Raw genomic sequence first — 16,454 nt, forward strand, 5'->3', positions numbered from 1 at the left:
CATGATTCACGTGAATACAGCAGGAAAGATATGCATATTTCACCATAACGGTGGTAAGAAGGATTTCTCTGAAATTTGCATGGCATTTAAATGAATTTCTCAACTAACACATCCAGTCAGCATTTTTAATTTCGGGGATTTCTTTGGCTTGGCTCCTGTTTTGAACAGATGGGAATAAAAATGCTTATTCTTTGTGGCGGTTTCCTCTGGAATCTCTCTAATGCCATTTTACAGCTTTTGTCACATTGTCATTATTGGACAATATTAACTAAATTGCAGTACAAAGAGACATTTTGCTTTCCCATATCAAAGCTGAAGTGGCCTTGCACAAATTAATACAATTAAGGAGACTAATTAGGCTTCCTCCACAAAATCAGAGCTCTCGCTGTAGGGGGGCATTTGGGTTATCTCTCATCATAGATTGAAAATTAGCACAGTAAGTGCCCTTTTCCTGATTTAAAATTCAAATCATTGACGGAATAGATAAAAAAAACAAAAAACATTTTGTATACCAGTGGCCAAATTGGAAATGTATGGTCAGAAGACGGGCCTCTGTCTGTACTTTATATAACTGGTGGCACACAGAGTTTGTGAAGTTAGCCTTACTGTGTATTGACATAGTAGACAGTATAAGTCGCGCAGTGTTTAGAATGGCTTTTTTTCTACTGAAATACTGAATTAATTACTAAGTGCATGTCCAGCTTAAGATATCTTCCGGTAATACAAAAGGATAATACAACAGAGGGGTGCAGGCTATAATTCAGATAACTTGTAAATCACTCACTACAAACCCCCATGTAACAGAAATCCTTATGAATAAACTGAAAATGATACTCCATTTTGTAAAACCACTGTTACCTTTCATCATTACAGAACTACATTATGTCAGAAAGGCTTTCCTCCATTTGTATTCAAGTTGATGACATCTATGCATAGATCATGCCACAGATCAGAAAACAGTTTGCATACTTTGCTTTTAGAGAGTGTAATTATACAATGATGTACGTGCAGAACTAATGTTATTTACTAACTTCAAATACTCATGGCTTTAGTTCTTTGGATAATTATTACCCATTTACAAATTAAACCCCTGAGGTTTGAAAGAACTATGCAGGTTTGTTTTGTCATTACTGTTGGTCTGTATTAATAGCAATATAGTTGGCTATGTTACGAGGGAAAGCTAATGAACTGCTGCACATTCACGTGAAAAATGTTTTAATGGTTGCGCTCCTCAGTCACGCAAAAGCCCCAGTAGAGGCGCGGGCTAAAAATAAACTCAATTATGAGGTCGCTCGCTCCTGAATTTAATTGAGAAAGCACCCACGTTTTTGCAAATATGTTAAGAGGCGGGTTGACAGATCGATAATGAATGGCGGGGGTAAGATGGGAGTTGCGTTCGTTACCCTTTGCTGGTTTTACTCCCCTCCTGATGGATTTCTGTCAGTCACGCTTACTAGCGCTCGTCTAGCCCGTAAAATGAATGGTCGGGGGGGTAGTTGGTCTTCCGTAGAATTTCAAGGTGGAAATTGTGAACGTGATTGATTATATTTCTCAAGTTAATTGTGCCGCTTGATATTTTGGACGTAGAGGGAAATGCCGACTTGGGGTTGGAGAGCATTGTTAGTTGGGGTACAGTTAAAATACATTCCTGCTTAATTTAAGTTATTAAAGCTAATAAGATTTTATCAGTCACCGGAACAATTTGTCCAGTGGAGGCGCAAACACACAGGAAAAACTGTCAACTGTCAGGAATACCTTCCCATACGCAAATGTTAAGATGTACTACCCTGTTCTAAAGTCGTGTGAGTAGCTTACTGACCATGTGTAAGAGTAGTTAGTGGTTCACCGATATTCTGCGATTGTTGTGAGTAGAGTATAGACCAGTTACCTATTGAGACCCAGGTAACCAGGTGAGGTGAGTTAACTGTAATTACTGCTCTAATTGATTGAGTGCAGAGTAACAATGAAAACCAGCAGACCCTATAGCTCTCCAGGACCAGGGCTGCAGACACTGGTGTAGATTTTGTATAATGGTGCAGAAGATTTTTGCTGACCCTCTATAATGGTCTCGAGAGGGCTACTAACCCTGGGTGATGATGGAGAGTGGTTTGCTGACCTGGGGCAAAGGTGGTAAGTATTTACTGACCTGATGTCAGGACAATCGGCCATCGCTGGAGGGATTTGTCCTTTGTTGTTGCCAAAGAGAGACTCCCTACTCTGGATGAAGATGCAGGCCAGGAGAAAAGCTGGCTTGGATGAGAAAGGGCTTCATGGGAACGGACAGTGGACTGTGTGTATATATCTTCAGGTCTATTTCTTTTGCAGTGAGTGAAACTAGAAAATCCCATTTCTCACTTACTGCAGAAGAAGTGTCACCACCCCCCTTTAACAGCCCAAACAAATGACACATTCAGAGTAGATTGTACCTGCTGATCTTGTTGAAGGATCAGACCTTTGATGGATGTGCATACAATGTGGAGCATTCACGCTCGTAAATTGTGCATTTTGGCGCGCGACCTTGTGCTTTGCTGCCCTTTGCCACGGCGGGGTTTGAAGAGTCCTTCGCTGAGTCCTTCAGACATCACTAGCACTGCGGTGTGCTATCCGCTGCATGGTGAACGTCTGAAATGTCTTCGCCATTATTCAGAGGTGACGGCGGTATCACAATACGACTGTCTGACACTCGATCTGAAGAGTGACGGGCGGTTTCTTCCCTCCCTCCCCAGTGTCCTCCATTTTGAGGGGGGGGGTGAATTGGGGTATGGTGTTGAAAGGGTCTTTTTTGAACGAGGAGGTAGCGGTGTCTGTTGAAAGATGGGGGAGATCGGGGGCTGTCGTGACACGGGGTCAATTGTTACGGGGTGTTTTCTGCTGGCGAAATTGACACGAAACTGGTCTGTTGAAATCTGAGGTGAAAGAGAACGTGCAATGTGATTTACAGCAGGCTAGCTCGTTTCTGATTTGGCAAAAAACACTGGGGTAACAATGGACCCGGTGTCATAACGGACCCCTATCCCCCCTAATGTGTTCACCTTCCTTGTCTTCTTTGACGGTCGTGGTTCCCCTTGAAAGTCATTAGCCCAGCGCTCAGAATCTTTGCATTTTGCAGAAGACGCCAACCATGCCAGTATCATTGCTCCGGGTCATAACCTCCCATCTACATACTGAATGTTTATAGCTCGTTCTGGAGAGGTTTCTGTCCAACACGTTGTACGACACGGATGGCTACTGTTTTCTGAGGAGTGTAATAAATCTAAGGCACATGCATATATGCAGAGATAAGCCAGAGATAGTGGTCAGGTACTGAGTGTAGCACTCAGTAAAAAAAAAACCCAGGATATAATCACAGGATGTAGGGTTTGCACCAAAATAAACCGTCATTTAAGGAGGATTGTGGGACTGGAATGTGGAGTCTGTGGCAGAATTGTCAGCTGGATTCCTTGGGAAACGACTACAACCCCCCCCACCTCCTTCTCTGATTGGTATTGATGCTTCCTCATATCAGATTATTTTGTATTTAACCAAACAATGCATTTGTACTTACATTCATTTATAGCTAAATAAAAACATATTTACACTCATAATTTTATTATGGTCTCAAATGTTTCAACAGGAAAATTTCTCATTTTTTAAAAGTTAAATAGATAAAACTAAGCATATAATCAAGACATTGTCATAATTTGTGTCGATATAACTGTTTTTCTAGCTATATTTGTATTGCGTTCTGTGATTTGTCAAATGGACTTGGAGTAATGTACTGGATGGAGTGGAGCTTTTTGAAATGGATAAGAATTTAATTGATTCGTAATTTAATTATTGGAACCTCAAAGATTTGTAGTATCTAACCTGATTTTATGGAATTTAATCCCTAATCGTGTGCCCTGTGCCAGTTATGGTGATTTTAGTGTCATGACTGGCTTGTGAACTGCAGTTAATTTTCACCGTATAGTTAACTTAGAATGTGCTTGTAACCAAAATTGATTTTGCATTGCTTCAGCCGTGGAATGGGATAAAATATCAGGTTCACTGGTAGTGGATGACATCATTCTTTCAATAAAGTAGTTTACCATTATGCCATATTTAACATTCATGATGGAGAGATCAGGCGTTTGCCAAAAATGTTTACCAAATTAGTTGACAGCGGGGAGGGGGGGGGGTGACACTGCCACATAGCTGTAGAGGCCTTCTGCTCGCATATTTTGAGTATAAATGGTACAAATGTGTTCAGATGTTTCCAGGCTTTACCTGTCTGCATTTTTTCGGGTTCACTTCTGTAACTACTGGGAGAAATGCGGTGATCATTTGATTGTAAAATACATTTTGGGTTTGCCTCAAATGCCTGTCTCCGGCTGGTTCCTTGTCAATTAACAGTTAATGTTTTTTTGCAGTAAAGAAACACCTTTAGGTCACCTTGACTTCTCACAGGAGAGCAATGAAAAGGCGAATGCACAAGCCTTTGGTCTGGAGAGCTAATCAGTCACAGAAGTCAATTAGTCTCATGGTGGGCACTGTCCAGGGAATAAGCCAAACGCGCTTTGTCTCCTCAACCCCCAGGCTTTAAGGTATGATGACTTTGCTGTCATAGTTCGGCTCAAATGCAAAATTAGATATGGGTGGGAGAGGCAGAGTTACTTGCGACTGCATTTTTCATTGTGAAAATAAATGGGAGGAATATGAATGCCTGTGCATATACTGCACATTTATGCTATATGTATTCAAGGTGCCGTTCCGTGTGCATGATTGCCTCATTGGTTTTTTTTTTTTTTCTCCCGGGTTATTTGCGTGTCATATTCCTTTTAACGAAACGTTGGGGTATCTGCATCGGACTTGACTTGCGGAGTTATTTCCCCTCTTCCCCCCCGGTTACACCCCTGCTGCGGCGGGTTAATTTACTCTTTCCCCGCGTCCCCGATCCGGAGCGGCGGCGGGTGATTTAGAGCAGCGGTCGGAGTCGCGGAATTGCTCCGAGAGGAGAGGAGAAGCGAGAGAGAGAGAGAGAGAGAGAAAAGAAGGGATGAGGGGACCGGGCTCCTGCACAGATGTAGGTGGAGGACAGGAGTCATTCGTCTCCCTTCTCCCCGGGCTGCTGGGAGCGCTGGAGCAGGATCGATTGACCTCCCCGCAGAATATTTCACCTCCGCGCGCACTCCTCCTCCCTCCGCGTAGTGTGTCCGGAACAGCCGGAGCCAAGAAGTTGCTCCCGCCATTAATGAACTTCGCTCACCGGGGGTGTTGCGCCCGCCATTAGCGAACTTGGCTCCCCGCTCACCGGGGTGTTTCGTCAGCGGCCAGGCATCGCCACAGGCAAGGACGCGTGTCTCCTGGGCTTCTCCTCCGAAGGCCCGCATAAGGCTCCAGCGATGTGTCGAGCTGACATGCGTTGTTCACCCGTTTGTCGGTGTAACGGAGGGCCGGATTGAAATGAGCGAGTTAAGTTGTATATAAACACGCGAGTACACTGACAGTGGGCGAACATTTTTGATCCCAAATGCCCATATTATTCTCTTTGGGTAAAAATGAGTACATTTTCCATGCAAACAAGGTACAAGCTGTACTGTACCATTTTATGCACCTGCAGGGTACCACCAGAGTATCCTTTCAGGCACTTTTTGTACCTTTATTTCTAAGAGTGTAGTAGTTTGGATCCAGCAACATACAGTGCACATAGTGGTATGGCTGTGTTACCCTAGAAAAATCATCTTCCTTCGAGGAGCTAAAACCACGTGCGTTTCATCATTATTTGGCTAATTCTGGAAGATTGCGCTGGCTCTCACAAGCTCTTCCTGCCCTTTACCACTGGCCCTGAAAGTCAGTAACTCGTGGGGATGCGTTTAATTAGCACAGATAGAACTCCTTCATCGCCGTCCTTTGCTGAATATCCCATTAAACCTTTTTTTTTCTTTTGGTATTCGTTAAAAGAACTGGCTAACGAAGTGAAGCAGAAGGTATAAAACACAGTGATGTGACTTGGTTTGATGGGGCTTTAAAACGGATGTCTGGCCACACGTGAAGCAGCTGGCCTCCCCTCCCGTGGGAGACCTCTCCCGGAGCAGTCTGTCAGTGCACCTGCGTGTCATATAAACAGGAACGGTGGATATCACCGCCATCACACACTGTGCCTTAGGGTGTGTGTGTGTGTGCGCGCGCGTGTGTTTGTTCGCGCGTGCGTGTGTGTGTGTGTTGGAGTCCTACGTTTCATAAACTTCCTATCCAAATACCCAATATATGCTCTCATTCCCCCGGGCTATATATATATATAAAAAAGGTATGACACACAACACCTAAACTTCTGCAGCTGGCCAAGCAGGTGGTGTCCCTACTGCAAAGAAAATACTACTTCCCCACTCCCTGGGTTGCCAAGGTGTTAAGATTACCCTACGGTATTGGGACGCAGGGGCTGTTCCGATAGATATATTTATACGTGCTGTAGTTATGCAGCGGCATTCTGGATCTGAGGGCAGACACAGGAGCGGTCTCGGGGCAGACACAGGAGCGGTCTCGGGGCAGACACAGGAGCGGTCTTGGGGCAGACACATGAGCGGTCTGAGGGCAGACACATGAGCGGTCTCGGGGCAGATACAGGAGCAGTCTCGGGGCACATACAGGAGTGGTCTCGGGGCAGACACAGGAGCGGTCTCAGGGCAGACACAGGAGCGGTCCCGGGGCAGACACAGGAGCGGTCTGAGGGCAGACACATGAGCGGTCTCGGGGCAGACACAGGAGCAGTCTCAGGGCAGACACACGAGCGGTCTCGGGGCAGATACAGGAGCGGTCCCGGGGCAGACACAGGAGCGGTCTGAGGGCAGACACAGGAGCGGTCTGAGTGCAGACACAGGAGCGGTCTGAGGGCAGACACAGGAGCGGTCTCGGGGCAGACACAGGAGCGGTCCCGGGGCAGACACAGGAGCGGTCCCGGGGCAGACACAGGAGCGGTCTCGGGGCAGACACAGGAGCGGTCTGAGGGCAGACACAGGAGCGGTCTGAGGGCAGACACAGGAGCGGTCTCGGGGCAGACACAGGAGCGGTCTCGGGGCAGACACAGGAGCGGTCTCGGGGCAGACACAGGAGCGGTCTCGGGGCAGACACGGGAGCGGTCTCGGGGCAGACACAGGAGCGGTCTCGGGGCGGACACAGGAGCGGTCTCGGGGCAGACACAGGAGCGGTCTGAGGACAGACACAGGAGCGGTTCTCTGTCTCTGACCGGTGCCTGCTCGGTTGTGGCTGTGGGGGAGAGTGTAGGTCAGGCCGTCGCGATGGGGCCCTTCCTCAGGGATGGACGCGGCACAGAGTCCTTCACCGTGACCCCTCTGCTCGGCCCTGCGCTCCAGGCGCTCCCGGGCCCTGCCACGCAGGAGGGGAGGAGAGGAGAGCAATCGGGAGAGATAGGATCGCTTTTTTATTAGGACACAAGGCATCATTATCAACCAGAACATCAGAATATACCTAGCCCTATCTTCTCTCTCCTCCCCTCCCTCTCCCTCTCTCTCCCTCTCCCTCCCTCTCTCTCTCTCCCTCTGTCTCTTGTCTCTCATTCCCTCCCGCCCTATCTGTCTCTCTCCCCCTCCTTCCCTCTCTCTCCCTCTTTCCCTCTCCCTATCTCTCCTTCTCTCTCCCTCTGTCTCTCATTCCCTCCCTCCCTATCTGTCTCTCTCTCCCCCTCCCTCCCTCCCTCTCTCTCTATCTCTTTCCCTCCCTCCCGTCTCTCACTCCCTCCCTATCTCTCTCTCTCTCTTTCTCCCTCTCTCTCACACACACACACACACACACAGGGCTGCTGCCGCAGCTCCTTTTCTGATAGGATCTGTTTTTAACCAACACAGACTCCCGTGTTATCGCACCCCCCAATCAGGCTATTCTTTTCCCTCTATCTGACGTCCCCAAAGTATGTCCCCTCCGCAGAATGAAACTCATTTTGGAGTCTGTTCAGACAAACAAAGCAATTTGATTAGAGGGATTGTAGCAGGTCTGTTTATACACAGTAATAAGCAGTCTGAGCTTAAATCAGACGAGTGAAGGTCCAAACAAGTGAAATCAGAGACTACAGGCCAATGCCCTTTTGGTTCTACCTCGACCTCTAGTGGCAAAACAGTGTTACTGCAGAATTTAGATGCTGACAGACAGACACAGACAGACAATGTAAAGGCAAATAAAATGCAACAGCAAGATAAGTCCAAGTGATTCCTTAATTTACAGTGTGGAGGATTTGGTATCCAACTCTAAAATGTTTGTATTGTTTTCAAGATATTTATTGATTTATATTATATAACTACAACAAAAACAATATTACAGTACATACATACATGCGTATAATACTGTAAATATAAAATTGGGCCTGTTGAACACACTGATTTAGCCAGTGCCAAATTATACCTCACACTGACCATTTTTATTACGCTATTATAAGTATAGAAAGGCACTTAAAGGCACGTGCAGTAACCTTTTCACACACGCTGTCATTCATCATTTCCCGTTGTACCTCAGACGTTTGACGTATGATTCATTTTGGATATTTACATTTTTTCGGCGCGTTATAAAAGTGTAATGGAAAGTCATCTGGCACTATCCTCTGACACTAATTGAGAAAGGTTTGTTCTCTGATGGCGGTCCAAATTTATGTGCCTCTTCCAATGCATTGTTTAACTTACTGGCCTTTGGTGATTGATCTCAACTCTTTTTTTCTGCTCGGGGAGAATGCCATGCCAAGATTTTGCGGCGGCGTATTAGAGAAAATGGTAATCTTTACGGGCGCTTTAAGGTGGTGCTGGCAGCCTTCTCTCCCCCACGGAGAATCCCTTCTAGCTTGCAGTCGCAGCATAAATCTAATTTCCAATTCAGCAGTGCGAATCTGCGGCCTTATCTGCCGGCCTTGATGGATTCGAGCACGCGTGTGGGCGTGGGGGATATGTGCCGTGGCGTGCGTGTTTTTAATGTGCATTTTAAGCACGTCGGCAGATGCGAAAGGGTGGTGGGGGGGGGGGTGGGGGCGCAGCGATGGAGGAGGGGAAAAGCTGTGAGTCGTGAATTTTCCTGGAGAGGGCTTCCCCCAGCGCGGCTGACAAAACACACTTTCCGCATTAACTCAGGGAGTCCGTCGATAACACCTCGCCACAAGTCATACTCCTCTCAGGATTTATCGCTGCGTCCGGTCAAATATATCTCCAGTTTCTGTATCTTACACTTGGATGTATTCATGTACTCCCTATTAAAAATGTAGCTTGAGCCCCGATGCAATATGTCCTGCGTGATGTATTATCTTCAGAGAACCAGGAGTAGCTAAAAGGACAGAGAATGTGCTCCTTATTTGAATTTCATACTGTGATTGTGATACTGTGAAAAACGTTTCAATATATTAAATGTATTAAAGTATCATTTCATGCCCAAAACTTATTTCAACCAGTAAAATAACAACGATACGGATGGTAAAACCCTGTATTTACACTGATATTTTTTTCAAAAACACTTGACGGTCTTTTGAAACATACGTATGAACAGTGAAATAGTGGGTTTGGCGGCTTTGCAGTGAAAGCCAGCCATCACTCATTTTAACAGCTTCAAGACATAAATGAGAAATGTGCAGATACAGGCAGGAACAGAGCGTGGGAATGAACATTTCTGTGTTTCACAATCCACTGCCTTCAATTTTGTATAACTTTCATGACATATAAATTGATATCTCTGTACTCGCCAGCTTAATATCTTATCAATTATTTTTCCTTTTGACCTGTGAATGCATGGGAAATGAGTAAATGATCGTTCTAATCATCATCAAAGGCAATCTAACTAGATACTGTATTTATCTGCAGCATAACAAAGATGGTGCACCTAACCAAGATTCTGCCGCAGCCAGTGTTTGCTGTGTGCCCTCTCCGGGGGCAATGAATGCTCGTTCGAGCGTACATTTAATTTCGAGTCATTGGACACATCTTGCTGCACACACCGAAAGTATATGCCAGAATATTAATCTTTGAATTGCCTGTTCATTTTTTCTTGATGTGCAAATGCAAGTGAATGCGGTAGGATCACTGTGACATTGTCTGTTCCGCGGTTTCGTCTGGGGATTATTTTGTAGCAGCTAACCGAGTGCTAATTAAAAATTCAAACACATCCTGTGCTCACCCTCTTGTGCTCGTGCCAGTGTAGAGCCTGGTGAACGAACGACATCAGCACCATCCTCGCCAGTACATCCGCACAGTGCACGGGGCACAGCGTACATTCCGATTGCCAGAATGTTGGAAATGTAGTTCTGTTTGTGTGTGTGCGTGCGTGCGTATGAATTTATGTATTTACTGTACGTACAGTCTTGAAATAACGATTGATTTCTTCGTCTGTGGTGTTCTGTAGATGTATTCTGTAAGTTTCATATTTGTTATGTTCACTTCATTGTTTTTCTCCTCAAAGGCCTTTCCAGTTACCACCACAAATCTGCAATCGGACCACAATTCAAATCTCAAGCTCTTTTACAACAAATAAAAGGATGTCCCACTTCCGCGGGCAGACAGAAGGTAGAGCCTTTTTAGTCTTCTGTAGTTCCATTCTTCTTTTATCCCTCAGATGTAATAATAACACGACACAAATCAAGCTATTGTGATCGTTTTTGTGAACAGTTTAAGTGTAAGTGTGCTTCCGTGTTTCTTTGAAAGGACTATTGAATCTGGAGTAATTTGGGAATACCAGTATTTTCATCACTGTAGCAATTGACGTTATTTGGCTAATCACAATATCTCAATGGTTTTCAATTTTCAACTGTAAATTTAACTGCTTTGCCATTCATGCATTCACCTGGCAGATTCCCTTGTTTGTGTTCATAGTGTCTAGATGTGGCAGACATAATGTCTTTTCTCTGTGAGCCATATTTGAAATTGTACAAATTATGACTGTGAAGCAACTTTTGACAACACCCCTGCCTTCATCTCAACAAATATAACAATAACTAGACCTGATCACTCATGTTGTCATAACACTGTTATCCCTGACCATTCTAAATGTGTGTCAAAATACGATTATTAATTGGATCGCATACATTTTTGAGAGGCAAAAGTGAATTCCATGATTTCACTTATGCCTACTGACTACCTTCATGACTATCAGCATGAGCTATACATATGCACATAGTTCATGGCTCTTATTTTTGGCTTATATTTCCTTTAGACGTGTTTTTCTTTCCTCTTATGAATAAGATTATTGGGATCTCATTGTTCCCTACCATTCTCTCATTCCGATCCCGCAAAGAGACGTATAGGTAGTGTGTAAAATGGTTTCTTTGTGTATCGTCCTCAGCTGTACACAACACGGCAATGTGTGGACCGAGATTTAGCAGTGAGCTTGTCTGCATACGCTCATATGACATCTCAAGCGTGCCACATTTCTCTGGTATGATCTCTCGATGTGCTCTTGATCATAGCTCTTCTGCTTTTGGTTGACGACCTTGAGCCATCATTTCCTCTGCATCGTTGTCATGATCTTATTACATTATTTAATTTAGCAGACCATAATGTATGAAGACCATGCACTTTCTAGATAGGAATATCATCTCAATTATATTTACTCTATAGTATAGTTCTATAGTATTCTTGTTCTTGTTCAGAATATTATAGCCTATATTATGATCATTCATATAAAAAATTTAGTTTAGTAAAATTATGAAATTACCATTACATTTTCAACATTTTAAACATTGAATTAAACGTTTGTATAATTCAAAATATAAATACATTTTAAACAAAAATGTAGCCTAAATACGAACCATTTTGAATTTTGAATTCATACATCGAAGATACATTACGATTGTCGTCTTTAATTTACAATATTCCCGCCCAGAGTCAATACATTGATAGCATATGAGTAATCTGTGGCTGCTATACAAATTATTCAGTAGCCTAAATATAAGCAGCCAAATATTATTTTTTAACAAAAGGCGTAGCCTATCTATTCGTTACACTTCTTGACTTTTCCTGGTACGGACAGGCGTATAGGAGCAAAACAATTACCTTTTGGTATCCCGGGATTTTAAGATATGGTATAATATGCGAGCATTTTCGTCTGTTCATCGCGTCGTGCTCTCGTGACAGACGCCGTGCTCTTGCTAAAATTCCCATTGGGAGGTATTAGGCCTACTGCTCTCATACAGACATGATTATATGACAAAAAAGCAATTACGCAGGAACACTGCGCATAATGGCCAACACGAAATACTGGTATGCAATGTTATCAAGGTACAGGCTCAACGTTTCTCTGCCTTTTTTCTGCGGTTATTAATAGTCTGGTTGCCTGGTCACGATCCCGAAACTCATTGGATAGTCCTAACCTCGCTCAGCGGTAACAGGCTGTCTGGGAAAACCCCCGCTGCTCCAGCGAGAGCAAAGGGCTAAAAATAGGCGGGAATCCCCGCATCAACAGAGCCGAGGAATATCACGAGCTCACACTGTTCCTATAGCCTTTCGTTCTGTTAAATGGTGAACGTCCATTTTTGCCGCATTTTACCGTTCACTGCCGAATTCACAGCCTAATTGCTTTAATAAGATTAGACTACTACTGTCGTTCTCATGTTTAGCAATTTCCCGAATTATCGTCACTATGATACAAGTAAAATACTTAGCGACTGCTTGCAGCTTTAGAAATGAATACTACTACTAGTACTACTACTACTAATAATAATAATAATAAAAATGATAATAATAATAATCATCATAATAATAACAACAATAGGCTAATAACAACAACAACAACAACAACAACAACAACAACAACAACAATAATAATAATAATAATAATAATAATAATAATTATTATTATTATTATTATTATTATTAATAAAAATCATCATAATAACCATGCATAAAAAAACACACGTGACGAAAGAAACGTATGGAAAATCGTAAAACATACTGCATCTGAAGAACACCAGGAGGAGTATAGCCTACGCTACACGAACTGTTCCAGCTTGGGATTTGACTAATGTGATTTTTCAGGCTCCGTCGCTTCGCCCGAGCACGAGCTGCAATATGCGGAAGAACCCGGAATCCCCGCATTTTGTCCTCACATTTCCGTGACATCGCCGACATTGTTTACTTTATTAGCATGGGCTTTATGCACACTCATATTTATCTTTTTCACGGTCCCTTGTTCGATAGATTTTGCAGGTGTATCTGACGAGCTTTAATACTCGTTGGATGTTCTAATCGATTTCAGCATGCAGGACAAATGCTGTGCATGAGTGCTGGACAGGTCACAACAAAACTGGGCGGACTGCAAATAGCCCAGGCACGCACGTACTAGCACATTGCGCGCACACAAACCCCACTCACAATGATTCAGATTCCTAAAATGTATGGTGGATCCTTTTTTGTTTAAATGTGCACGACATGTGCACGAATGTTGAATGGTGAATCAGAGGCATTAGAGTGTTCCCAAATTCAACCATTTTGTATAACGCTCCAAATTAAAATTCACGTATAACGTTCTGCTCCATTTAAGTGTGTTGTGATTTCAAGCATTTTACATAACACGTTTTTTAAATTAATTGCTGCCACTTACTCGATTTCTGAATATATTTAGGAAATTTCTCTGGTGTTGACATTGTTTCACGTGTTTTGTTTTATCCTGCTGTGATCGGTGGGAATAGCAGGTAGGCTACTGTAATTATGATTACGGTTATGATTATTGTTTTTATGGCAATCCTGATTATTATAATTATTTAAGAAGCATTAAATATTATCATGCACAATGAAACATTATTATGTTTCAATTTGCAATTATTTATACAATTGTTAAAAGCTAAATGGGTAAACAGTCATACTCTGTTCATCTGTCTTTGGCAAAATGGCAACTTGACCAGTCTGGACCAGTCTACCTGTAGGGTTGCCTTACATATAAAGGTAAATGGTAAATGGTTGGCATTTATATAGCGCCTTTATCCAAAGCGCTGTACAATTGATGCTTCTCATTCACCCATTCATACACACACTCACACACCAACGGCGATTGGCTGCCATGCAAGGCACCGACCAGCTCGTCAGGAGCATTTAGGGGTTAGGTGTCTTGCTCAGGGTCACTTCGACACAGCCCGGGCGGGGGATCGAACCGGCAACCCTCCAACTGCCAGATGACTGCTCTTACTGCCTGAGCCATGTCACCCCTATAGGTAGTCTCCAAAATGAAGTAATTAAGTGAAAATAATGAAATGGCAAAAGTGGGAAATATTTGCATCCCTCCCCTACACCAAATCCAGCTACGTCAGATTAACATTGAACTATATAGAATACTGAGTTAGGTTTTATAATAAATGGAATATAAAAATATATAACTATTGTTCTAAAACATAATAATAATAGGTACAGTTTGTGAAAGCCTTGGGTAGGGACGTTGTTTATCTCAGTCTCTGTCTGATTATATTACAGTTGATGCTGGAATGGATTGTCATATGGGATGCTGTTGGTATTAATATTCTTTTTGTGTCATTTATCAATATTTGAGCAAACTCTCAGAAAAACCAGACAACATGTTTCCATTAATTTGGCAATGTAATATATCAAATTCCATTAAACAGCAGCTTTTATAATTATGGAAATGATTTATTCCCCAACTCTTCTCAGGGTCAAAGTGAAGAATACCGTACCATCCCTAAACTGAATTAATTTTTCAAGAGGTTGCATCATTGTTTCCAAACACAGTGCGTAGTCACAGGAATTTATATTCAGATTATTACATTCTCTAGAACCCCTTACCCACAGCAAAATGCTAAACGTGAGCATTGCTGACATTCGCACCAAGATGTTTCAGGCCATAAGATAACTGGAAATCCCTAAAATATCATCTTAGCAACGGCCGTTCATGTGCAAACATCACATCACACTGTCCTGTGTTGCAAGAGGAGTAGCGTCAAAATCACATTGTTATTCTCATCAATACTGTGATTTAAGACTAGGGGGTTGTCTTTGTCATTGTATCCTTGCTTGTTTCCATGGTGCGTACATCTGAGATTGTTGACAAGCTGCGTGGTTCCTGATGCGAGTTCCTGCTTGGTCTGTGCTGTCCCTGTGGCGGTGGAGATAAGAGGCTTGGTGTGGGCCTTTGAACTGGTATGCATCCCTGGCAGATTTCTGTGACCTGCAATTTATCTATTCTACATTGAAAGGACCCCTCTCTCTCTCTCTCACACACACACACACACGCGCACACACACGGATACGCACACACACAAACACACACGCACGCACAGACAAACATACACGCACGCACGCACGCACACACACGCAGATACGCGCACACACAAACATACGTGCACGCTCACACACACGCAAACCCACATGCATGCACACACATACATACACAAACATACACACACAAGCGTACGTGCTCGCACACACACACGGATACACGCAAACATACACGCACAGACATACACACCCGCTCGTGCGCACACACACACACACGCAAATATACACACGTGTGCACATACACATACATGCACAAATATACACGCGTGCATGCGCGCGCACACACACACACATGCAGCATGTCTACACAATTTCAATTCACATATGATGTGGAGTACTAAAGAGTGGCCTTTCTGTGAGATCTAATGTCAGCTGCTTTTCTGAATCCTGGTCCTGCCTGTTGCATTGTCCTCCGTCCATTTGCATGCCAGCCCTTAACAAGCTCGGCTGCCCTTTCTTCAGCCTGCATCCTAATTAGCGCTCTCAAAGGACACGCTCCTAAGGGTACAGAGCACCAGGAATACCTGTTTTCTGTCCGAGTCCCGTTTCACAAGGTCTTCGACCACCTTCCCACCTTCCGCCCTTGGCTCAGACCACTTGCAAGTTTTGGTTTTGCTTCACGGGACATACGAACTGAAAATGGCAGCAGAAATAGGGTAAGGAAGTCTTTCATCTTTAGCTCCTATCTATTTGAAACATAGCTTGTGAAATAAAGGGAAGGGGATGGAAGAAACCCAGGTAATGACAACATCCCTGGTTTTAGTGCCTTTGGTTTTCCTGCAGCATTTATAGAAGAGCTCTTTCACCAAATTATTGCTGTAAACCATGCCCATCTTTGATCTATAGCTTAGCATGTTGGCAATAGAAAATCTAAATGTTAGGAAATATCTGTTCAAGGTCAGGTCAAGTTTGTTTTAAATTGCAACAGTGGTTTCTAAATATGTGCCAAATGGCACTTCAGAAAGTCCATTGAGGATTTTGTGAAGCATGAGTCTATCGAACAGAAATGGTCTATGTTACATGAAACTAGGTTGCTTGGAACTGAAAATGTAGGTTCCTATGTACAGTAGCTGAAAACACTGCAGTGGCAACCTTTATTGCAATTTAGTTATGTTTTTGTTATGAGTTTCAGACATAAGAAGTTTGTTATAGCAAACACTGTTATAACAAACATCTGTTCTACTGTACTTGATGCTGGTAACAATATCCCCAAGATCGTGTATTAGCATCTGTAATGTT

The 16,454-nt window shown here is 43.5% G+C and overlaps 2 protein-coding genes across 4 annotated transcripts in view; one reads left to right on the forward strand and one right to left on the reverse strand.

Annotated features, from left to right (window-relative positions):
* The first annotated feature begins 1,653 nt into the window (after positions 1-1,653).
* LOC133127088 (small conductance calcium-activated potassium channel protein 2-like) overlaps positions 1,654-16,454 on the forward strand; it is a 94,160-nt gene continuing 79,359 nt past the window's right edge. Inside the window, exon 1 of one of the 3 annotated variants that reach the window (XM_061239722.1) lies at positions 1,654-2,324. The gene's annotated coding sequence lies outside the window, so the exon portion shown is untranslated. Of the gene's footprint in view, positions 2,325-10,436; positions 10,503-16,454 lie in introns of those variants that run through there. The other 2 variants (XM_061239721.1, XM_061239723.1) reach the window with 2 other exon arrangements.
* Positions 6,637-13,095, reverse strand: LOC133125994 (keratinocyte proline-rich protein-like). The gene is made up of 3 exons (XM_061237765.1): positions 12,886-13,095; positions 6,901-7,341; positions 6,637-6,796 (listed from the first exon to the last, which is right to left on the reverse strand). The coding sequence occupies exons 1-3, from the start codon at positions 13,059-13,061 to the stop codon at positions 6,637-6,639; spliced, it is 777 nt and encodes a 258-aa protein (XP_061093749.1). The 5' UTR covers positions 13,062-13,095.

The sequence above is a fragment of the Conger conger genome, chromosome 4 (genome assembly GCF_963514075.1).
Source record: "Conger conger chromosome 4, fConCon1.1, whole genome shotgun sequence".
NCBI lineage: Eukaryota > Metazoa > Chordata > Actinopteri > Anguilliformes > Congridae > Conger > Conger conger.